The sequence below is a fragment of the Manis javanica genome, chromosome 9 (assembly GCF_040802235.1).
Source record: "Manis javanica isolate MJ-LG chromosome 9, MJ_LKY, whole genome shotgun sequence".
Classification (NCBI taxonomy): Eukaryota; Metazoa; Chordata; class Mammalia; order Pholidota; family Manidae; genus Manis; species Manis javanica.
The window spans coordinates 61011026-61035465 of NC_133164.1; the positions used below are offsets into that span (position 1 = coordinate 61011026).

General features: G+C 41.6%; 1 protein-coding gene across 3 annotated transcripts in view; it reads right to left on the minus strand.

The window, feature by feature from the left end:
• Positions 1 to 7457: 7457 nt before the first annotated feature.
• The window catches only part of MC2R (melanocortin 2 receptor), a 107789-nt gene continuing 90806 nt past the window's right edge, over positions 7458 to 24440 (minus strand). For all 3 annotated transcript variants that reach the window (XM_073212705.1, XM_037025537.2, XM_037025535.2), the window contains one exon: positions 7458 to 12164. In XM_073212705.1, the coding sequence (XP_073068806.1) occupies positions 11142 to 12035 (894 nt within the window). In that variant the 5' untranslated portion in view covers positions 12036 to 12164 and the 3' untranslated portion in view covers positions 7458 to 11141. The remainder of the gene's footprint in view (positions 12165 to 24440) is intronic.

A 24440-nucleotide genomic window follows, 5' to 3' on the forward strand; every position in this document is an offset into this window, starting at 1 on the left:
TTTGCAAAATAGTTTTGCATTTTCCAGTTAATTTGAGGTGTGCCCACTCTGTGAATATGCTCTATGTGCTCTGGAGAAACTCTTCTACATGCTCGTAAGCAGACAGACACAAGAATGTTCAGAGAAGCATTGCTCATAATGAATAATTTGAGACAACAGGAAAATAGACAAATGATGTTTTATTCATACAGTGAAATATAACACACAGTGAAATGAATGAACTACATCTATTGGTATCAATACAAGTGGAGAAAAATTACAGAAAAATATGTGCACTATGTTACCATTGATGTAAAAATTTTTTTAATGCAAAACAATATCACATATGGTCTCAAGTCTGTACTGCCTTGCACAACTTCGAGAAGCAACATTCTGGTGACTTAGTTTATAATGAACTCCAGTCCAATATGCATGGTTCTCCATGGAGTAGTCCAGTGCAGGCCCCCTGAAGGCTGGCTCTTAGAGAGAAGGTGGTAGGAAGGAGAGCTCTGGGCCTCCAGTCTATCTGTAATGTTTTATTTTCTTAAATAATTTGAAGCAGACATAGGCAATGTTATAATTTGGTAAAGCTGAGTGATATCTACATCTGTTTTGTATTTTCTATATTGTGTATGTTGAAATATTTAATTAATAAAATATTAAATTAAATGAACTCAACACCAGAGTAAGTCCCATAGTCAGAAAGATTTATCTCTTTTCGTTTCTGCTCAAAGAAAACATCATTTACAAAATAACTATTTCAATATAGTTACACCCAGAGAGAGAAGAGAACTGAATCTGAATATAAACATATAGAAGTGAGAAGATGAAAGGCTTTCTTGTGATTAAGGAGTGAAAATTAACTTAATATTAGCCTAAGCAGCAAACTAGTTAACAAATAGGTTTTTATTGGAATAAAATTATACAACATATTACAAAGTCAAATAGAGATGTTTACTATTTGAATTGTTCATGCCATTGCAGTTTGCCTTTGAGGTACTTGGTATAAAACCACTAAACCTCAAAACATTGTGTCATAGCTTTCAGATATTCATAGAAGGAAGGCACTCAGTAGGAACATTTGGCAGAGTTTATTTCCCTTTAAAAGGGAATGTATCATTAGCATTTTAGCAAGAAATCTTTATTTGGCAAAATATTAGAAATAATTTGAGCAGTAGGTATATTAGAAATTTGTGTGGTGGAGGGAGTGGTCTCTGAATTTTAAAGACCATACTTTGAACAGTTGCAGAGATCAGACAGTGTCTGTGCACAATATATCAGTTGTGATGCAAAGGAGTGGCTTGTCGATGTGTGGAGGTCTGAGTGGACTAGAGCACTGGCACACCAGATATGCCTAAGATTTTCACCAATACCCTGAACAGGGGTTGATGAATAATCACATAATCTTACTAGAAATGCACCAGGATATTATTCATATGCTGTCTCTATTATATTAAGAATATTAGATATTAAAACATGTTGATGAAGGAATGGGTGAAGGATGTACAAGTGTCTGAACAAGGTAGGTTTACTGAATGCCCCATGCCCCAACTGGATGGGGAAGGTAAGAATATCTCTTACAAAGCCATGTTTGAATAGGTGCTTGAAAAGTTTTATTTTACACATTTCTTACATCTGTATGCACACAAATACTAAGTAAGTAATACAAGCATCCTCCAAGACCTCAAATTTAGCTTCACTGCTTTCAGAATATTTTTGTGATGAGCAGAACAAATGATGCTTTCTATGAATGGGCAAAACCACATTAATTGTCCACTTTGAGGTTCAGTTCAGATAATTTTAGCCCAAAGGAATAAAATAAAAATTATCTGCTTCTGAAATTGTGCCTTCCAGCTGTTCTTTTTAATAAAAGTCATGATTCAGCATGTTCCTAATGAAATTCACCTCACTTGTCTTCCGGACCATTGGGTGGTCCGTTAGTTCAGTCTGGTGCCAGTGACAAAAAAATTGTGTATCTAACCTTTACCTGAGGTACTCCTACCCACAGTTTCAAAAAGCTCCCACCAAACTCAGCCACTCAAAAAGTACACTTAATTAGGACCTCAGCTCTGGTTGGCTTTGCCCTATGTGAGCTGATTGGTTATGCCCTGTGCAGATGAAGCACTGTACTTTCAGCCAATCAAGAGTGGGTTGTGATGTCATCAGTTCAGTTCTCTATTTGGTCTGGGGAGGGTGGGACTTCCTCCTCGAAGGAGGCAGTGTAAACCCCAGATCCCACAGCCCTCTGAGTAGCAGGAACTTCCTCTTTTCACTCATTGAAAGAGCTTTGCTGGTTCCTCCCAACTCTTATCTGCTGGCTTCATTCTCTGTCACCTCCAGCAGGTTCCTGGGAAAAACTGCATCATCCTCAGCCAGTAACACCATCATTACTAGCAAGCTAGGGGATGGAGAGGTAGTAAGTAAGCAATCAAAAATACCACCATGGGGTGGGGAATTGAATGAAGGGAGTCAAACGATACAGAATTCCAGTCATAAAATAAGTACTGGGGATGTACTGTACAACATGAGAACTACATTTAACACTGCTATATGTATATGTGAAAGTTGTTAACAGAGTAAATCCTAAAAGTTCTCATCACTAGGAATTTTTTTTTTGTAATTTTAAGAAATGGTAGAAGTTTAAATGAATTTCTTGTGGTGATCACTTTGCAATATATATAGATGTCAGGTCATTATGCCATGTATCTTAAACTTACACAGAGCTGTATGTCAATTATATCTCAATAAAAGTGGGGGAAAATGCCATCACGCTTTCCTACTTAAATTTAGATACCTTTTCCTTCCTTAAGTACTTCCCTGTCTGTGATTAGATTCTATAGGCCAGAAAATTCTATTCAGTTTGTTCTTCAGTGGAGGGACCAATTCTTGGAGCTGACTACCCCATCATTTTTGTTGTATCTCTCCTGCATTGTCTTTAATTGTCCAGGTATTATAGTTTATCTGTACAGTTTACATTTGGTTCTTTTTAATAATTTCTCTTTTTTGATAGTCATTCTTTGAAGAGATATTATCATCATACCTTCTCTTATTTCTTTAATCATTGTTTCGTTTAATTTTTTGAACATGTTTATAAGAGCTACTTTGATATCTTTGTTAAGTCTGACCTTTGATTGCTCTCAGTTTCTATTGCCAGCTTATTTTTCCTGGTGTGTGGATCATATTTACCTGTTTCTTTGCATGTTTTGTAGTTTTTTGCTGGAACTGGACATTTTAGATAATACAGTTGACCCTTGAGCCAACATTGGTTTGAACTGCATGCATCCACATATACATGGATTTTTTTCAATACGTATACTGGAAAAACTTTTGGAGATTTTCAATAATTGGAAAAAATATTTTCTTTTCTCTAGTTTCTCATAATGCAATATATAATACATACACAAATATCAGTTAATAGGAGTTTATGTTATTGGCAAGGCTTCCAGTTAACAGTACTAGTAACTTATTTTTGAGAAGAGTCAAAAGTTCAAAAGTTCTACTTGGATTTTTGACAAGTGCAAGGGGTCAGTGCCCCAACAGCCTCCCATCCCAACCCTGCATCGTTCAAGGGTAAGCTGTGCAATGTAGTAACTCTGGGAACTGATTCTCTTACCCCTTCTGGGGCTTGCTATTCTTAGTTGCTTGTTCATTTGTTCAGAGGTTGGATGAATTATTTTAGTGAAATCTACCCACCACCCCCTCTGCAGGATGATGCCTCCGATGTCCTCAGTGGGTGCAGCCTTGGTATGGTGATAGTTTGGGCAGGCCTCCATGTGACACTTTCCTGACCATACTCAGGCCATTAAGCACCACTAATTACTGGCTGTCTTGCCAATGGGTTTCAGCCCCTGGCAAGTTTGCTATGGATTCAATGTGCCAAAGAAATTGACAGCAAAATGTTCTTGGGGTGAAAGGGTTATACCCCACTTTATTTCCAGGTGGCAGGTCAGTCACTCGAATCCCATTCACTCAGAGAGTCTGTATGCAGCAAGCTGGTCTCTGCCTCTGGGCCCCTCTGGCCACACAGCCATTCTCTGGGCCCCTCTGTCCACACAGCCATCCTCTGGGACCCTCTGTCCTCACAGTCATCCTCTGGGCCTCTGTCCTTGGCGCTGCCACCACTCCAGCCTCTGCTCTGCTCTCCTGCAGCCTTGCAGCCCTGCCACCATGTCATGCACAGAGCACTGGGTAGAGCTCTTTATATAGAGTCAACAGCCATGTATTGCCCGCAGGTGTGCAGTGAGCTAGTCAACCAGGGCCAGGTGAGAATCCTGGCCCTAGGAACTCTCATTTTATCCACATGGCTCTATTATTTGCAACAATGTCCTATGGCATAAATTGTACCAAAGATGAATCTAACCACATTTGGGATCTTTGAATGACTGTTCCTAGGTCAGTGATTGAGATTTGATCTGACCCAAATGGCTCTTCATTGCCCCGTGCCCTCCCTTCTCTCAGCAAACTGTTGACTACATATTCACCTACATTGGCCATGAATCTATTGTTCTCCCCCAACTGTCATTTTTTTTTTGGTATCATTAACATACATTTACATGAGCAACATTATGGTTACTAGACTTGCCCCATTATCAAGTCCTCACCACATACCCCATTACAGTCACTGTCCATCAGCATAATAATATGCTATGGAATCACTACTTGTCTTCTCTGTGTTATACTGCCTTCCCCATGCCCCCCTCCCCACATTATGTGTGCTAATCGTAATGCCCCCTTTTTCCCCTTATCCCTCCCTTCCCACCCATCCTCCCCAGTCCCTTTCCCCAACTGTCTTTTGCGCCAACTCCACGGTCTTTTGAAAGTGCTAGGACTTCTCCAAACACTTGAGAGTGAAGTCTGGGACTTCTCCACACACTTGAGAGTGAAGTCAGTTACTTTGGGAAGAGATTAGGAGCAATTTATTTTATGGCCTGCCTCTTCCCTCAGGAAAAATCTCTGGGCCTTGGCTCTGGCTGTGGGATGGTGTAAGTGGTGCCCTTCCCTCTGAGTGACATCCCCATTTTAGGAGCTAAGTGCTCACAGAGGGGACAGTAGCCTCAGGTGCTCCCCATTTGCCTGTCATGCACAGAAGGAAGCAAAATAAGAAGTCACTCGGCCCTGACCTGGTTATGCACTTGGAGCATCCTAACATCCCAGGGCTTTGGGGCAAGTGGCAGCCTGGAGTTGACTCCTGACTCTGGTGCTCACTAACTTAAGTTGGGTGAGTGTATTTGTTTTCCATGCCAGCATAACATCTTTAAAAAATTGGTGGCTTAAAACAATACACATTTGTATCCCACAGTTTCCATGGCTCATAAAATTGGGCACAGCTTGGCTGGATCCTTTGCTCAGGATCTCAACGGGGTTGAAATCAGGTGTGAGTTGTACTGTGTTCTCATCTGATGTTCAGGGTCGGCTTCCATATTTTTTTTGCACCTTTCCTAGAGGCTGCCTGTAATCCTTGCCAATGGGGCTTCCAGAATGTCTGTTTTCTTTGTTCAGCTGGCAAGCAGAGTCTCTCTGACATCTGCTAGCAAGATGTAATATAATCACGAGAGTGATAGCCCATCACATTTGCCATATTCTATGGGTTAGAAGCACATCACAGTCCTACCCACACTTGAGAGACAGGAGGTCCACAAAAGTGTGAAGCACCTGAAGGCAGGGGTCACAAGGACTGCCCTACAGGTACCACTGCAGAAGTTACATGGTATCACTGAATCTCACCTTACTCATCTAAAAATATGGGGGGTAGTGATAGCACCTAGTCTTAAGGCTTTTGTGGAGATTCATGCATGCAAAGCTCCTAGAACAATGTGACTTAAAATAACCACTCAGTAATATGTAATGTTATCATGTAGGAAACATCAACTGACAATTTTTTGTGATTAATTTATTTATTTGCTCATGCTTCTTAGTAGATATTAACCAGATAGTCTGGGGTGCTCTTGACTGCTCTTTCAGCCCCTTTCCTACCTGTGGATAAAATGAGAGTTCCTGTGCCCAGGATTCTCACCTGGCCCAGTTGACTAGCCCACTACACACCTGTGGGCAATTTGACTCTATAAAAAGGAGCTCTGCCCAGTGCTCTGGGTGCGACATGGTGGCAGGGCTGCAAGGCTGCAGAAGAGCAGAGCAGAGGCTGGAGTGGTGGCAGGGCTGAGGACAGAGGCCCAGAGGATGGCTGTGTGGGACGACTGTGCAGAGAGGCCTGGAGGACAGCTGTGTGGACAATTGTGCAGAGAGGCTCAGAGGACAGCTGTATGGACAGAGGGGACCAGAGGCAGAGACCGGCTTACTGCATGCGGACTTGCTCTGAGTGAATGGGATTCTAGTGACTGACCTGCCACCTGGAAATAAAGTTGGGTATAACCTTTCACCCCAAGAACGTTTTGCTGTCAATTTCTTTGTTCACACTGAATCCATAGCGAACTTGCCCAGGGCTGAAACCCATTGGCAAGACACTACCTCAGCCATTGAGAGTGTGGCTGAAGGTGTATGTAGTGGTATCTATGACTAGATAGTGTCTAGTCATAGCAGGCTGCCATAGCAGAACACCACAGACTGGGGGCTTACCAACAACAGAAATTTATTTCTCGCAGTTCTGGAGGCTGAAGTCCCAGATCACACATGTACACTCTGCTGCCCCGCCTGAGACAAAACCAGCACATCTGGGTCCTGGTGAGGGCTAGTCCTGGTTCACTGCTAGCTTCTTCTCACTGTGTGCTCAGGAAGTGATACAGAAGGGGCAGGGAGCCTCTGTGCTTCTTTTATAAGAGCATTAATCCCATTATGGGGGCTCCACCATCATGACCTTATCACCTCATAAAGGCCCTGACTCCAAATACTACCACCTTTGAGGGTTAAGGTTTAAACACTTGAATTTTGAGGGGATGAAAACATTCAGGCTATAGCCGTGGGGAAATGGGGGAGAGAAAGAGGACATTTTTCTTCCTTTTTATTAGAGAGGGCTCAGCTGTAGTGTATCCTGCATTTAAAGGCATCAAGACAGCTGTAGTACTTAATTCTTTAACATTCTCAGCTGTCTGATCTAAAGTTAGATCATTAGCAAAACTGAACACATGCTATGACATCAGCAAAACAGTTAAAGTCTGATATTTTGATAACAGAATTGAAATGGTTGTCATGGGAAGTCAGAGCTTTGTTGATCTTTCTTATTCAGATGTGTGCAGTTTGATACTGTTTTTGTTTGAATTACATATGAAGGTAGAGGTAGAAAACCATACTTTTTTCAGTAATTTTGAATATTAATGATCCTTATCAAATTTGAATATAGCTGAGGACCTAGAATTGAACATGTCTCTTAGTTAGCACTCAGCCTTTATTTTTGCTTTATGTACTATTAGAATAGCTTGCTTGATTTTGTCTCTTAGATTGGATGTAACACATTGAAGGCAGTGATAGTGGAAGGATTTCTAGGTGATTTTCTCTGGCAACAGTCATGTGACATTTGTGAGTGAAAGTGATGAAGAGGTGGGAGATGCTAACAAGGGCAGAATTCAATAAGGGACCACTGGTGACAGGATTAAAACCCTCTGCCCACCTCCATCATATCATAGAACAGCACAACAGCAAGGAAAGATTATACTTTATTGAGATTACTCATTTAATCACAGAAAAATGTGCCTTATGTTATTCTTTTAATGGTAGAAATAACATTTAAAAAATAATTGAGAGGGTTGTGCTTTAGATTTTATGAAAACAAACTCACATATAGCATTTTATATTAGTAAATGAAGTTAATATGCATTAGAACAGCATCATCCATGTGGTGAAGGAAGGATTTCTCCAGCCCTGATTAACTGCTATTTTGTCTGCCATCTGCAAGGCTGGTGTCTGCAACATGCCTTCCACTGTCTCTCCTTTGGTTAGGGGCTCTCTGTGCTACCATGACCTGAGTATCTACTTCCTTTCCCAGACTGGGGAAGTTTTCAACAATTATTTCCTCAAAGAGACTTTATCACTTTGCTCTCTCTACTTCTTCTTCTGATACCGCAATAATGCAAATACTGCTCCGTTTGGATTGGTAACACAGTTCTTATTATTCTTTCATTCCTAGAGATCCTTTATTCTCTGTTTTTCAACTTCATTGTTTTCTTGCTCCCTAATTTCCAGATCATTTACAACTGCTTGAACCTGTGTGATCTTGCTATTAATTCTTTCCATTGTTTTTTTTCATTTCGGATACTGTGTTCTTCATCTCTATGAGTGTCTTTTTTAGTGATCTTCTATATTTTTGTTGAGGTCCTTCCTGAGATCTTGAATATCTTCCTGTAGATCTGTGAGCATGTTTACGACTTTTACTTTGTGCCTTTATCAAGAATATTGGTGATTTTAATTTCACTCAACCCTGTCTTGTGTTTTGTGGTTTGTTTGGACCAAATTCTTCTGCCTCTTCATTTTTTTTTTTTTTTTTTTAGTTTTTCCTATGGACTAGTAACTTTGTGTAGGGGACGCCCTCTAGTGCCCAGAACTCAATTTCCTGTGCTGGAACCTCAGCTGTTGGTGTGCAGTGGACGGGACACCTTTCTGTCTGGCGCAGTGATCTGATGTCAGGTGGGCTGTGTAGGCCAATGGCTGATCACGTGAGCAGGGAGACTACTCAGAGCTGGATGCTGGAGTTGCAGTTGGGGGTAGAGCTGCCCCCACCGCGCCTGTATCAATAGCGGGGTGGGGGTGGGGGAGCACAGGCAAGTGGGATAGGTGCCTGCTGGGAGAAAGGAGCTCCTGGGACTGCCTTCTACAGTATTTCAGTGGCTGGGCCAAAACAGGGCTGAGAAAGCTGGAAGCGTCTTCCCTCTGCCTTGCTGGCTGCAACACCTGCTTCCACTGTCAGGTCAAGTGGGCTGTGTGCAGGGAGGAGCCTTGGTGCTGCACTGCTGGAGCTGCTGTGGGCAGAGCCAGTCTGTCCAGGCTGCTGCAATGGCTGGGGCCGCTGGCGAGCAGGACTGGTGCCTGCTGGAATAGATGAACTCCTGGGGCTGGCCCCCACATGCTGGCTCAAAATGAGGCTGAGCAAGCTGGGAGGGTCTCCCTCTGCCTATCCACGAGCAAAGTCTGATTGTGCTGCTGGCCAGCAAGGCTGAGAGCTGCAGGGAGGAGTCTTGGGGCAGCGTTTTCAGCAAGGAGGACAGAGCCTCTGAAGCTCCTGAGAGTTCCTAACCTGTTGGGCTGAGGGTGGGCTGGGGAGGTATTGTCCACCTGCCCTTTCTCCTAAGCAGAGAGCACTCTGTAATCCTTGTCCCTCTGGCACCCCTCTTGCTACTGGGAAGTCTTTCAATATGCTCGCTTTGCTTTTGTCTCGGGGGGTCAGTAGAGTGTACCTGTTCTCTACAAGAGGCTGGAATCTCAGCTTCCCTGAGTGTTCCACCTGTCTCTCTTCTCCAGCCCCACTAATCACCAGAGCGCCATGTAATGTGGGTTTGTGTTCCTGGAGCAGATCTCCAGGGCCAGGTGTTCAGTGGTCCTGGGCTCCTGCTCCCTCCCTGCTCTGTTCCTCTTGCTCCTGATTGTGGGCTGAGGTGGGGGGAAGGTGGGGGTCCTGCAGGATTGTGGCTTTGCCACTTTACCCTTTTCCGGGAGGTCTTCTCTTCCCCAGATGTAGGTGGTCTGTTCTGCAGTCTTCAGGTCATTTTCAGGTTTAGTTGTATTTGCTGTGTTTTTGTGTTCTATGTGATTTGGGAAGGAGGTTTTTGCCTTGCCTTCTTATACCACCATCTTTTTCCCAGAATCCTTCCAACTGTCTCCCTTTTGACATGCTCTCTGCTCAGCTTCTTATGTTCTGTTCTATTTCCATGTGCAGTGTCAAACTCATCACCATTCCAGCAGTCCTATTTGTGGCTGGCTTCTTTCACCAGCTCAGGGAAAACTCCTTCAGGCCAATTGTTGCCTCTTCCGGGAGATGCTGTCACTTGTTGGATCCCGAACAACTACACTCCACGCACCTAAAGACCTTACTTCTTCCCTCACTCATCCCTTTAAGTTACTCTTCAACTTAGCAAAGGTGTACAATCAGAATGTACTCCTTCTTTAAGCTTTATCTTTTGCTGTTAACAATGGATGAACTTAAAAATTACGTTAATTTTATTCCTATCAGGGATGGCTGCTTTTCAATGTCTGGCATCTTTCCTGTGGCTGATGGTAGTGTGAAATTTTCCAGTGACTGGACCTGCCCCTCAGGCTTGTCTGTGGAAGGAGGTAAAATGTTTTCCATCAGCGTCTGGCTTGGGTCTCAATAGTAGCACTGTTCCTGAAGTGGTGTCTTGGTTTTGGTTTTTCCCATAGTCCAAAAGCATGGTGGAAATATTCATACACACTCTCCTTATTTCACAAAATACATATTGGAGCTTGGGGCTTCTTTTCCTTTCCTTTTACATTTGGAATGCAAAGATTGGTTATACTTTCTTCAAACAGTCAATTTTATTTATTTCCACACAGGAAGCAAATGGATTACATTTTTATTTACCCCTTTAAAATTTTCCTTCTAAAACATGAGTTTTAACCAGGAAAGGATTTTAATGCCAGTGGGACCCTGAGTTGAATAAAGGGAACTAACATAGAAGGTTCCTTTATTGCTGAAAGCTCAAAGCTGGCAATTTGACATTTATGATGTATATCCTACCTGCTTCCAAAAAGATTTGAGGTGGCATGCAATAAAGCATACAGGCATGAGAGAGGTTGGCAGGTGTTCTGATGGCAGTGCAGACAGGCACATTCAGCTGCAGCAATTAATTGGCACCTTTTCCTTATAAAGACCCTGTAGTTTCTGCCCTGAGTATTTGTTCTGGTACTTTATCTTCTAGAAGTCAGCTATATTGGCCTACAACCTGGAGAGGCCACCCAAGTCATTGGCTATAGAAGAACATCTTTTGCATTAGCCTGAAGCTCTCAAATTTGTATTGCTCTATATGCCTTGTATTCTATCCTTCTTTTTAGTACACTATTTTTTCTCTCTAGTTATAAAAGTTGTACCTACAGCAAGACTGTTCACAAAGAACCAAGCTATCACAAATACTATTTAGTGGGATAATCTCATGTGCATTAGGGAAGGAAAGGACAGTTGGGGAGTATTTCTTGGTATATCACATTATTCTGTCACATAACAAAATTATCCCTGTGGTTCCTAAAAACAAAGATCAATAATTTTACTGGTACTTATTGCAGAAGATTATCTTTTTGAATGCATCCCTGAGCTCTGGGTTCCGGAAGGCATATATAAAGGGGTCGATGACTGCATTGCACATGATCAACATGCCATTCACCTGGAAGAGGGACATGTAGCAGGCACAGTAAGGGTTATCTGGGCAGAATGTCATTAAGAGGACATGAAGGACAAAGGGAGCCCAACAGAAGATGAAGACCCCAAGCAGAATGGTAAGTGTGATGGCCCCTTTCATGTTGGCTCTGGGAAGGGCTGAGATCTTCCTGGCATGGGAACGGGCCAGCAAGAACATGTGCACATAGAGACACAGGATAAAGACCAACATCAGAGGGATCAGTGATGTGAAGGTGATCACTGTGGGCACATGGTGGGAAAAGGTCACCATGGCGATGCCACTTCCCATGCAGCATGTCCAGATGACCATCAGCACAATGATGGCACGGCGTGTGGTCACAATGCTGCTGTACTGCAGAGCGTGGAAGACTGTAATGTAGCGGTCAGCAGCGATCATAGACAGGCTGAACACGGAGCCAAGGAGGGAGAGGATGAACAGTGAGTCAACAACGTCATCTGCTGTGGTCTCAAAATTGCCTTGAGGTTTGATAAAACCCACATTTCTGAACAAGATCAGGATATTTTCCAAGATCTTATATAAACTTCCCAACATGTCAGAAATGGCCAAGCTGCAGATGAAAAAGTACATGGGTAACTGGAGAGTTTTATTCTTGATCACAGCCAGAAGAACAATCAGATTTTCCAAAACCCCGACAGTAGAGATTGTGAAGAATATCTCTTCTGGTAAAACCACACGAGGACAGTCGGAGTAATTTCTTGCTGTATTGTTGATGTTTTCATATAGATTGATAATGTGCTTCATTTTATCCTGCTTGTGGTTAAAGTATGGATATTCCTTGGACTTGACAGAAAACTTGATTGATTTCTTAGAACTTGTTCTTATATGTAATACTCTCTGGAGATCTGATGTATAAAAAAGCCAGACATGCACCTAAAGAAGATACATAGAAATGTCAGTTGCAAAATAGACTATAAAATAAAAACAAGTCATATTAGCTTTAAGAAAGTTTCTATGAAATATAATGGTGTAATAATTTAGAACAATTTACTGGTCATCTTAATTGCTCTGTGAAAAACATCTTTAGTGGAACTCTGAACCCACAGATAAAAATAAAGATTACACTTAGTTCTCTCCCTTTTCTTCCCCCATCCTTCCCATGAACCCAATTATATGTGAGATAAATTAGAATGAGGAAAGAAGTAAGGAAATGAAAGGTAGGTGTGAAAACAGGAAATTCCAAAACTATCCTTGTCTGACTTGGACGCAGTGGCTGGGTCCAGTGGATTTAGATGTTTATATCCTTTCTTTTTCACTCTTGTCTTTCTGGGGGTCACTGCCTGACCCTACAGTTTATGGGATGATGGCAAGGGTATTGATGTACCATTCTCAAAGTTGACTGTGCAATATGTGTTATTACTTCTGTTTCAAAGGTAGAACTCACAGGTGTGGGATCTCTGGAGACTACCAATATCTTCAAGGTGTCTCTTGGTTGGAGTTGGATAGTGGCAGCAAAAAGGGTCCAGTTTTGAGACAGACTAAAGATGGGGCATGAGAGGAGAGACAGAGGCTTCCTCCTAAAACTGGATACAATTAGAAAATTTAATTGGCACAACTAATCCTGAGAGAGCAACAGGAAAGAGGATGTGTCAGACTGCACACACACCTGGAGAAAAAAGAAGACTTCACTGAACAGGGTAACATACCAGAGCTGTGGCTCCATGGGACCCGAGCCCCTCCCCCACCCCAGCTCACCGGCAGGAGGAAGACAAACGGAGCAGGGAGGGAGTGGAAGGCTTGGGACTGCTGAATACCTAGCTCCAGAGATCTGCTCTGGGAGCACAAACCTACATTTCATGGTGCTTTCATGAGACTCGCATGACTACTGGGTTGGAAAGTTAATACAGGCAGAGTTCCTGGGGAGACTGGGATTCTGGCTGCTTGTGGAAAGCAGGGATCCATATCTAGCTGCTCTGGGATAAAAACTTACAGCTGTGTGCCCAGCCTACTGGCTCAAGCAGTGGAGACAGGCACAGGAGCCAGGAGGTGGGGAACAGCTCTTTCCTACCCCTAGTACTGCTCCCCTGTGACCCCCGACATTGCTTCAGGGGCTCAGCAGCTCCAGAATAGAGCTTCTGGACACTACAGGACACCATATACAAACATGAAACGCCAAAGAAACCTTGTCCAGAGTAAAATTGTTAATACAACACCCGAGAAAGATTTAAATGATATGGACCTCATGACTCTTCCTGAAAGGGAGTTCAAAATAAAAATAATCAACATCCTAATGGAGGTATGGAAAGACATCCAAGAACTCAGGAATGAATTTAGGTCAGGGATCCAATTGTTAAAGAACACGATGGATGGTATTAAAAGCAAGTTGTATATGGTGGAGGAGACAATAAATGAAATAGAAACTAGAGAAGAGGAATACAGAGAAGCTGAGGCACAGAGAGAAAAAAGGATCTCTAAAAATGAAAGAATATTGAGAGAACTGTGTGACCAACCCAAGCAGAACAATATTCGCACTATAGGGATACCGGAAGAAGAAGAGAGAGAAAAAGGGATAGAAAGTGTCTTTGAGGAGGTAGTTGCTGAAAACTTTCCCAATCTGGGGAAGGAGATAGTCTGTCAGGCCATGGAGGTGCACAGATCCCCCTACACAAGGGACCCAAGGAAGACAACAGCAAGACACATAGTAATTAAAATGGGAAAGATCAAGGATAAGGACAGACTGTTAAAAGCAGCCAGAGGCAGAAATAAGACCACATACAAAGGAAAGCCCATCAGACTAGCAACAGACTTCTCAGCAGAAACCTTACAGGCCAGAAGAGAGTGGCATGATGTCTTTAATGCCATGAAGCAGAAGGGCCTGGAACCAAGATTACTTTGGTGAGATTATCATTTAAATTTGAAGGAGAGATTAAACAATTTCCAGATAAGCAAAAGCTGAGAGAGTTTACCTCCCACAAACCATCTCTGCACTCTATTTTGGAGGGACTGCTATAGATGAAAGTGTTCCGAGGGTTGGATGGCTGTCACCAGAGGTGGTAAAATCATAGTAGGGAGGGTGGAGCAGCTGATTGCGAAGCAAATGCAGAATTAAATTGACTATCCCCAAAGCCAATCAAGGGATAGAGGAAAAGTATAGAATCTGATACCTAATATATAAAGAATGAAGGAGGAAGAAAAAGGAGGCGAAATAGAAAAGAACCTTTAGATTGTGTTTGTAACAGCATACTAAGTGAGTTAAGTTAGACTCTTAGATAGTAAGGAAAGTAACCTGGAACCTTTGGTAACCACGAATCTAAAGCCTGAAATGGCAATAAGTACATACCTATCGATAATCACCCTAAATGTAAATGGACTGAATGCACCAATCAAAAGACATGGAGTCACTGAATGGATAAAAAAAACAAGACCCATCTATATGCTGCTTACAAGAGACTCACCTCAAACCTAAAGACATGCATAGACTAAAAGTCAAGGGATGGAAAAAGATATTTCAGGCAAACAATAGGGAGAAAAAAGCAGGTGTTGCAGTACTAGTATCAGAAAAAATAGACTTCAAAACAAAGAAAGTAACAAGAGATAAAGAAGGACACTACATAATGATAAAAGGCTCAGTACAACAAGAGGATATAACCATTATAAATACATATGCACCCAACACAGGACCACCAGCATATGTGAAACAAATACTAACAGAACTAAAGGAGGAAATAGACTGCAATGCATTCATTTTAGGAGACTTCAACACACCACTCACTCCAAAGGACAGATCCACCAGACAGAAAATAAGTAAGGACACAGAGGCACTGAACAACACACTAGAACAGATGGACCTAATAGACATCTATAGAACTCTACACCCAAAAGCAACAACATACACATTCTTCTCAAGTGCACATAGAACATTCTCCAGAATAGACCACATACTAGCTCACAAAAAGAGCCTCAGTAAATTCAAAAAGACTGCAATCCTACCAACCAACTTTTCAGACCACAAAGGTATAAAACTACAAATAAATTGTACAAAGAAAGCAAGAAGGCTCACAAACACATGGAAGCTTAACAACATGCTTCTAAATAGTCAATGGATCAACTACCAAATTAAAATGGAGATCCAGCAATATATGGAAATAAATGACCACAACAACACAAAGCCCCAACTTCTGTGGGACGCAGCAAAAGCAGCCTTAAGAGGAAAGTATATAGCAATCCAGGCATATTGACAAGCCCAAATAAATAGTCTAACGTCACAGTTATCAAAATTGGAAAAAGAAGAACAAATGAGGCCTAAAGTCAGCAGAAGGAGGGACATAATAAAGTTCAGAGAAGAAATAAACAAAATTGAGAAGAATAAAACAATAGAAAAAATCAGTGAAACCAAGAGCTGGTTCTTTGAGAAAATAAACAAAATAGATAAGCCTCTAGCCAGACTTATTAAGAGAAAAAGAGAATCAACACACATCAACAGAATCAGAAATGAGAAAGGAAAAATCACGACAGACCCAACAGAAATACAAAGAATTATTAGAGACTACTATGAAAACCTATATGCTAAGAAGCTGGAAAACCTAGGAGAAATGGACAACTTCCTAGAAAAATACAACCTTCCAAGACTGACCAAGAAAGAAACACAAAATCTAAACAAACCAATTACCAGCAAAGAAATTGAAGCAGTAATCAAAAAACTACCCAAGAAAAAAACTCCTGGGCCAGATGGATTTACTTTGGAATTTTATCAGACATACAGAGAAGATATAATATGCATTCTCCTTAAAGTTTTCCAAAAAACAGAAGAGGAGGGAATACTCCAAAACTCATTCTATGAAGCCAACATCACCCTAATACCAAAACCAGGCAAAGACCCCACTGAAAAAGAAAATTACAGACCAATATCCCTGATGAATGTAGATGCAAAAATAATCAATAAAATATTACCAAACTGAATTCAAAAATATATCAAAAGGATCATACACCATGACCAAGTGGGATTCATCTCAGGGATGCAAGGATGGTGCAACATTCAAAAATCCATCAACATCATCCACCACATCAACAAAAAGAAAGACAAAAATCACTTGATCATCTCCATAGATGCTGAAAAAGCATTTGACAAAATTCAACATCCATTCACGATAAAAACTCTCAGCAAAATGGGTATAGAGGGCAAGTACCTCAACATAATAAAGGCCATATATGATAAACCCACAGCCAACATCATACTGAACAGCGAGAAGCTGAAAGCTTTTCCTCTGAGATCAGGAACAAGACAGGGATGCCCACTCTCCCCACTGTTATTTAACATAGTGCTGGAGGTCCTAGCCACAGCAATTAGACAAAACAAAGCAATACAAGGAATCCAGATTGGTAAAGAAGAAGTTAAACTGTCACTATTTGCAGATGACATGATATTGTACATAAAAAACCCCAAAGATTCCACTCCAAAAGTACTAGAACTGATATCGGAATACAGCAAAGTTGCAGGATACAAAATTAACACACAGAAATCTGTGGCTTTCCTATACACTAACAATGAGCCAATAGAAAGAGAAATCAGGAAAACAATTCCATTCACAATTGCATCAAAAAGAATAAAATACGTAGGAATAAACCTAACCAAAGAAGTGAAAGACCTATACCCTGACAACTATAAGACACTCTTAAGAGAAGTTAAAGAGGACACTAACAAATGGAAACTCATCCCATGCTCTTGGTTAGGAAGAATTAATATCGTCAAAATGGCCATCCTGCCCAAAGCAATATACAGATTTGATGCAATCCCTATCAAATTACCAACAACATTCTTCAATGAACTGGAACAAATAGTTCAAAAATTCATATGGAAACACCAAGGACCCCGAATAGCCAAAGCAATCCTGAGAAAGAAGAATAAAGTGGCGGGGATCTCACTCCCCAACTTCAAGCTCTACTACAAAGCCATAGTAATCAAGACAATTTGGTACTGGCACAAGAACAGAGCCACAGACCAGTGGAACAGATTAGAGTCTCCAGACATTAACCCAAACATATATGGTCAATTAATATTCAATAAAGGAGCCATGGACATACAATGGGGAAATGACAGCCTCTTCAATAGATGGTGCTGGCAGAACTGGACAGCTACATGTAAGAGAGTGAATCTGGGTCACTGCCTAACCCCATGCACAAAAGTAAATTCAAAATGGATCAAAGACCTGAATGTAAGTCATGAAACCATAAAACTCTTAGAAAAAACATAGGCAAAAAATCTCTTGGATGTGAACATTAGCGACTTCTTCATGAATATATCTCCCCAGGCAAGGAAAACAAAAGCAAAAATGAACAGGTGGGACTATATCAAGCTGAAAAGCTTCTGTACAGCAAAGGACACCATCAATAGAACAAAAAGGTATCCTACAGTATGGGAGAATATTTTCTTAAATGACAGATCCGATAAAGGCTTGACATTCAAAATATATAAAGAGCTTACACTCCTCAATTAAAAAAAGCAAATAATCCAATTAAAAAATGGGTGGAGGAGCTGAACAGACAGTTCTCCAAAGAAGAAATTCAGATGGCCAGCAGACACATGAAAAGATGCTCCACATCACTTGTTATCAGAGAAATGCAAATTAAAACCACAAAGAGATATCACCTCACACCAGTAAGGATGGCCACCATCCAAAAGACAAACAACAACAAATGTTGGCGAGATAGCGGAGAAAGGGGAACCCTCCTATACTGTTGGTGGGAATGTAAATTAGTTCAACCATTGTGGAAAGCAGTATGGAGGTTCCTCAAAATGCTCAAAATAGACTTACCATTTGACCCAGGAATTCCGCTTCTAGGAATTTACCCTAAGGATGCAGCACTCGAGTTTGAAAAAGACAGATGCACCCCTATGTTTATCGCAGCACTATTTACAATAGCCAAGAAATGGAAGCAACCTAAGTGTCCATCAGTAGATGAATGGATAAAGAAGTGGTACATATACACAATGGAATATTATTCAGCCATAAGAAGAAAACAAATCCTACCATTTGCAACAACATGGATGGAGCTAGAGGGTATTGTGCTCAGTGAAATAAGCCAAGTGGAGAAAAACAAATACCAAATGATTTCACTCGTCTGTGGAGTATAAGAACAAAAGAAAAACTGAAGGAACGAAACAGCAGCAGAATCACAGAACCCAAGAATGGACTAACAGTTACCAAAGGGAAAGAGACTGGGGAGAATGGGAGGGTAGGGAGGGATAAGGGCGGGGAAGAAGAAAGGAGGTATTATGATTAGCATGTATAATGTGGGAGGTGGGGAAAGGGGAGGGCTTTGCAACACAGAGAAGACAAGTAGTGATTCTACAACATCTTACTATGCTGATGGACAGTGACTGTAATGGGGTTTGTTGGGGGGACTTGGGGTAGGGGAAAGCCTAGTAAACATAATATTCTTCAAAAAATATAAATAAATAAATAAATAAATAATTTTTTTAAAAACGGTCCAGTTTCCCTGAAGCAGAAACGTCTGACTAGATCAGAGTTGAATGATTTTGAGAAGTCTCCTTCTAGTGACAACATGGAATTTTTATTGATTCAGTTTCCAGATGGCTGGACACAGGCACTTTTATGAATTGTATGAAATTTACCTTTGTCATTTTGGTCATTTTAAAGATATGACCACAAGTTCTTTATGCTCTTCCCCTCAAGAAATGGAGCTTAAATGGAAATATATCCTGTGTTCATGGATAGGAAGAATTTATATTGTCAAAATGGCCATCCTGCCTAAAGCAATATATAGATTCAATACAATCCCAATCAAAATACCAACAACATTCTCCAACAAACTAGAGCATATAGTTATAAAATTCGTATGGAACCACAAAAGACCCTGAATAGCCAAAGCAATCCTGAAAAGGAAGAGTAAAGCTGGGATTATGCTCCCTAACTTCAAACTCTACGACAAAGCCACAGTAATCAAGACAATTTGGTACTGGGACAAGAACAGATCCATAGATCAATGGAACAGAGTAGAGAGCCCAGATATAAACCCAAGCATATATGGTGAATTAATATACGATAAAGGAGCCATAGACATACAATGGGGAAATGACAGTCTTCAACAACTGGTGTTGGCAAAACTGGAAAAATACATGTAAGAAAATGTAATTGGATTACTGTCTAACTTCATACATAAAAGCAACCTCAAAATGGATCAAATACCTGAATGTAAGTCATGAAAACATAAAAGTCTTAGAAGAAAACATAGGCAAAAATCTCTTGAATATAAACATGAAGAACTTTTTTCTGAACACATCTTCTTGGGCAAGGAAAACAAAAGCAATAATGGACAAATGGGACTTCATCAAAGTAAAAACCTGTACAGCAAAGGACACCATCAGTACAACAAAAGGCATCCTAAAGTATGGGACAATATTCATAAATAACATATCTGGCAAGGGGTTAACATCCAAAATATATAAACTCACACACCTCAACACCCAAAAAGCAAATAACTCGATTAAAAAATGGGTGGAGGATATGAACAGACACTTCTCCAAAGAAGAAATTCAGATGGCCAGCAGGCACATGAAAAGATGCTCCTCATTGCTAATATTCAGGGAAATGAAAATGAAAATCACAATGAGATACCACCTCACACCAGTTAGGATAGCCAACATCCAAAAGACAAGGAACAACAAATGCTGGCAAGGATGCGGAAAAAGAGGAACACTCCTACACTGCTGGTGGCAATGTAAGCTAGTTCAGTGATTGTGGAAAGCAATATGGAGGTTCCTCAAAAAACTAAAAATAGAAATACCATTTGACCCAGGATTCGCACTCTTAGGAATTTACCCAAAAGAAACAACATCTCAAAGAGACGTATGCACCCCTATGTTTATCACAGCACTATTTACAATAGCCAAGAAATGGAAGCAATCTAAGTGTCCATTGGTAGATGAATGGATAAAGAAGAAGTGGTACTTATACACAATGGAATATTATTCACCCATAAGAAGAAAACAATCCTACCACTTGCGACAACATGGATGGAGCTAGAGGGTATTTATGCTCAGTGAAATAAACCAGGCAGAGAAAGACAAGTACCAAATGATTTCCCTCACTTGTGGAGTACAACAATAAAGCAAGACTGAAGGAAGGAAACAGCAGCGGACTCACAGACTCCAAGAAGGGACTAGTAGTTACCAAAGGGGAGGGTTAGGGAGGGTGGTTTGGTAGGAGAAAGGGATCGAGGGGTATTATGACTGGTACACATGGTGTGTGTTGGGGGTCACGGGGAAGACAGTGTATCACAGAGAGGACAAGTAGTGACTCTGTGGCATCTTATTATGCTGATGGACAATGACTTCAATGGGGTATTGGGGGGACTTGATAATATGGGTGAATGTAGTAACCACAACGTTTTTCATGTGAAATCTTTATAAGAGTGTGTTATCAGTGATACCTTAATTTAAAAAAAAGGAAATAGAGCTTAATATCACCCCCTTCACCCCCCACTACCTGCCCCATCATAAGTGTTTAAGAAGCCATGTTATGAAGTATCCCTGGGGAGAGTGAATCTGGGATGGCAGCTTTTGACACAAGGTCCACAGGTTGCTCATTACTGCCTTACACTAACGTTTCTTCTGGGAAGGAACTAATTTCCTTACAAAGGACTGGAGTCAGAGGTCAAGCACTAAGGCTGAAGTTTAGAAGTTATGTAGGTAGGTGATTAGGCAAGGAATGGAATGACAGGTGGTAGCCACCGATAGGCCTGTACTCTGGCTGCCCCGCTTATATCTGGCTGTCTGGGCCAAAATCCTGCATCCTGACACCTCTCAATCCCAGGAAAATGGGATGATTCACCACCTGGTTCTGCCTTCTTAGGGCCCAGGGAGGTCTGGATGCAGATAGGATCCTCTTGTGTGTCCATATGTGCTAGAAAGCATGGGCCTATAATGGCTGATTTTGTGTGTCAACCTGACTGGGCCCTGGGTGCTCTGGCCCATCATCATTCTGGGTGTGTCTGTGAGGGTGTTTCTACATGAGATCAAGGTTCAAATCAGTGTGCTGAGTAAGGCAGATGGTCCTTCCCAGTGCAGGCAGGCTTATCTAATCTGTTAAGGCCTGAATAGAACAGATCAGCTCCCATGAGTAAGGGGGAAGCTACTCCTGCTTGCCTGCTGGATTGGGTATTGGTCTTTTTCTGCCTCTAGCTCAAACCAAAACAAAGGCTCTTCTTGGGTCTTGAGCCTGCCAGTTTTCTGACTGGAACTGCACACTGGCTCTCTTACTCTCCAAGTTGCTGACTGTAGATCTTGGAACTTGTCAGCCTCCATAATCACACAAGCCAATTCCTTATAACACATCTGTTTACAGACATCTCTCCTGTTAGCTATTTCTCTGGAGAGCCCTGCCTTATGTAGGCCCAAGGACTGTGCCCAACATGAACCACTGTGGAGATCCTGTTCTGACAGAGACTCCTGTCTTAGGCCTGCATCCACTGAATGTGATCAGATTTGCTATATATTTTTAATCTGGAATGCATTTGCTGGTAGAATTGATACAGAAAAGAAGAAATGTTGAAAGAGATTGTGGCAGAGTGACTGAAAGCCAGCTTCAGTCATTGTGCATTGCTGATCTGCTGCAGTCAATACTGTAAATCCATGGGAGGGTTCTGAATGTGAAAATAAATGTAGTGCAGTCCATGGGGCCACTTTATCCACGTCACCAATCAGCTCCTGTTACTGCAATTTGCCCACCTGGTGGAGAGGGAGTAAAAGGGGATATGTAGGCCATTCTTGGTTTGAGGGGTGATGACACTAATAGGTATGCTTACAGTGTTCAGGACAACACTCTAAGCACTCCACATGCACTAAGTCATCTAATTTTCACATCTAATTCTGTGAGCTCGGTGCTGTTATTATCCTCACTTGACAATTGAGAAAACCACCCAGAAAGGTTACATAACTGCCCAATGCCACACTTTGGGCATGTGTGTCCTGGAGCCACCTCCTAACTGCCACACTGCACCCCTCTTTCAAAGTAGCAAGGGGGTAATGCTATATGCAAGGAAGCAGACAACTCATTCCCCATCCCAACCAAATTGCCACCAAAATTGATATATATTATTTTCTCATTGGCTCAGGGCCCTTCTCAGAACCCAGTGGGGTCATAAGTTATGTTACTATGCCTTTGTTGTGAGGTATTGCTTGTGGAGAACATTAAGTGACAAAATAAATAAAACTCACTTCAGAAACACTTCATAATGAATCTTCCATTAACTGTCCTCAGTGATCCAAATATTTCAGGTGAAAGTGATCTTTCACTTAACCTGGGTAATGATCCCCACTTGGCTTGTGCCTGATTCTCACCGATTTAAAGCCCTGTACTGCTTCTCTCCCACCTCCTTTTTTTGTATATGCTTTTGATTTATTTACTCCAAGCAATGCAGTTCTAGAGTACTTTCACCTCCACTCTGGGCTTGCATTTTGCTGCACAATAAATGGCTGGCCTTCAAATCCATTACACTTCTCTTCTTCCAGTGTTCTACTGACACAACTAAATGTGTCAGGACCCCAGCCTCCACTAACCCCCTCATCCCTTCCACTGTGACCTCTGTTGGTACAGAATGTTGCATTAACATACAGCATTCAATACATCTAGTTATATTCTATATTTTAGAGTAAATATTGTATTTCTCTTTATAAATTTGGCAGAGTCATAGACTACTATGGATGCTCAAATACTGATAAGAAATCACCCCAGCTGGATAATCTCTCAATATAAGGTAAATTATTCATCATAGTAGGAGAATCTAATGGGTATTTTTTTGGGGGGATCATTAATGTACAATTACATGAGGAACATTATGGCTACTAGACTCCCCCTATTTTCAAGTCCCCACCACATACCCCATTGCAGTCACTGTCCATCAGCATAGTAAGATGCTATAGAGTCACTACTTGTCTTCTTTGTGTTATACTGCCTTCCCATTGTCCCCACCCCCCGACTACATTATGTGTGCTAATCCTTATGCCTCTAATGGGTATTTTTAAAGTTTTCACTATTTCTTTTTAAAAAGCAATGCTTTTGGTAAACATAAAAGGTAAAATATTAACTATTCCTAGGATATTTAGTAAAAAATCTAAATGAGCCAGTTTGTGTTCTTTGTCACCTGAAAAAATGTTAGTTCATTTTCCCACTCAATGGGTAAAAGGTACCAAATGTGAGATTCTTTTCCAAGTTAATAGTGGAACACTTACATTTCTTGAGATAACAGTTTTCTTTGCAAACACTCTTTGCTTTTTCTAGTTGTAATTTTCAAAAATTCCTTTTAAACCACTGAAGATCTAGACTTTAGTGTGTGCCTGTCTTCCCAATGGGTTTCAGCCCCAGGCAAGTTCGCTATGGATTCAATGTGACCAAAGAAAATGACAGCAAAATGCTCTTTGGGGTGAAACAGTTATACACAACTTTATTTACAGGTGGCAGGTCAGTCACTAGAATCCCATTCACTCAGAGCGAGTCTGAATGCAGTAAGCCAGTTTCTGCCTCTGGGCCCCTCTGTCTGCACAGCAGTCCTCTGGGCCTCTCTGCACAGTCATCCTACACAGCCATCCTCTGGGCCTCTGTCCTCGGTGCTGCCACCACTCCAGCCTCTGTTCTGCTCACCTGCAGCCTTGCATCCCTGCTACCATGGCATGCCCAGAGCATTGGGCAGAGCTCTTTATAATATAAAGTCAACAGCCATGTATTGCCCACGGGTGTGCAGTGAGCTAGTCAACCAGGGCCAGGTGAGAATCCTGGCCACAGGTACTCTCATTTCATCCACACTCCACCCCTCCAGGATTCTCTCTTCTCAATATGTGTGCCCTAAGTTCTCTGCAATGGTCCCTGTGCAAGGAAGCTTGAACATTGTTCTCCAGCCTCTCCAGCAAAAAGTCTTGCAGTCACACAGGCTGGACTCGTGGCTCTGTCTCTGACCTCTGCTCTTTGGTCTTAATGGCTGAAACTGCTGCTCTGGTTTCAGTTGTTGCCATAGCTCCAATAAGATCCTATTTGGCTTCCCGTCTAATTACCTTCCATCTACTCCTGCCCGTATCAAATCAACCCACATCTGGGTCCTTGTGACCCTCATGGGGCCCCTCAAATTCCTCCTGTGAGTAACAGGTATTATTTCTTTCGAGGTTCTCGTTGCTTCAGCTACTGTATGTGTCACCTC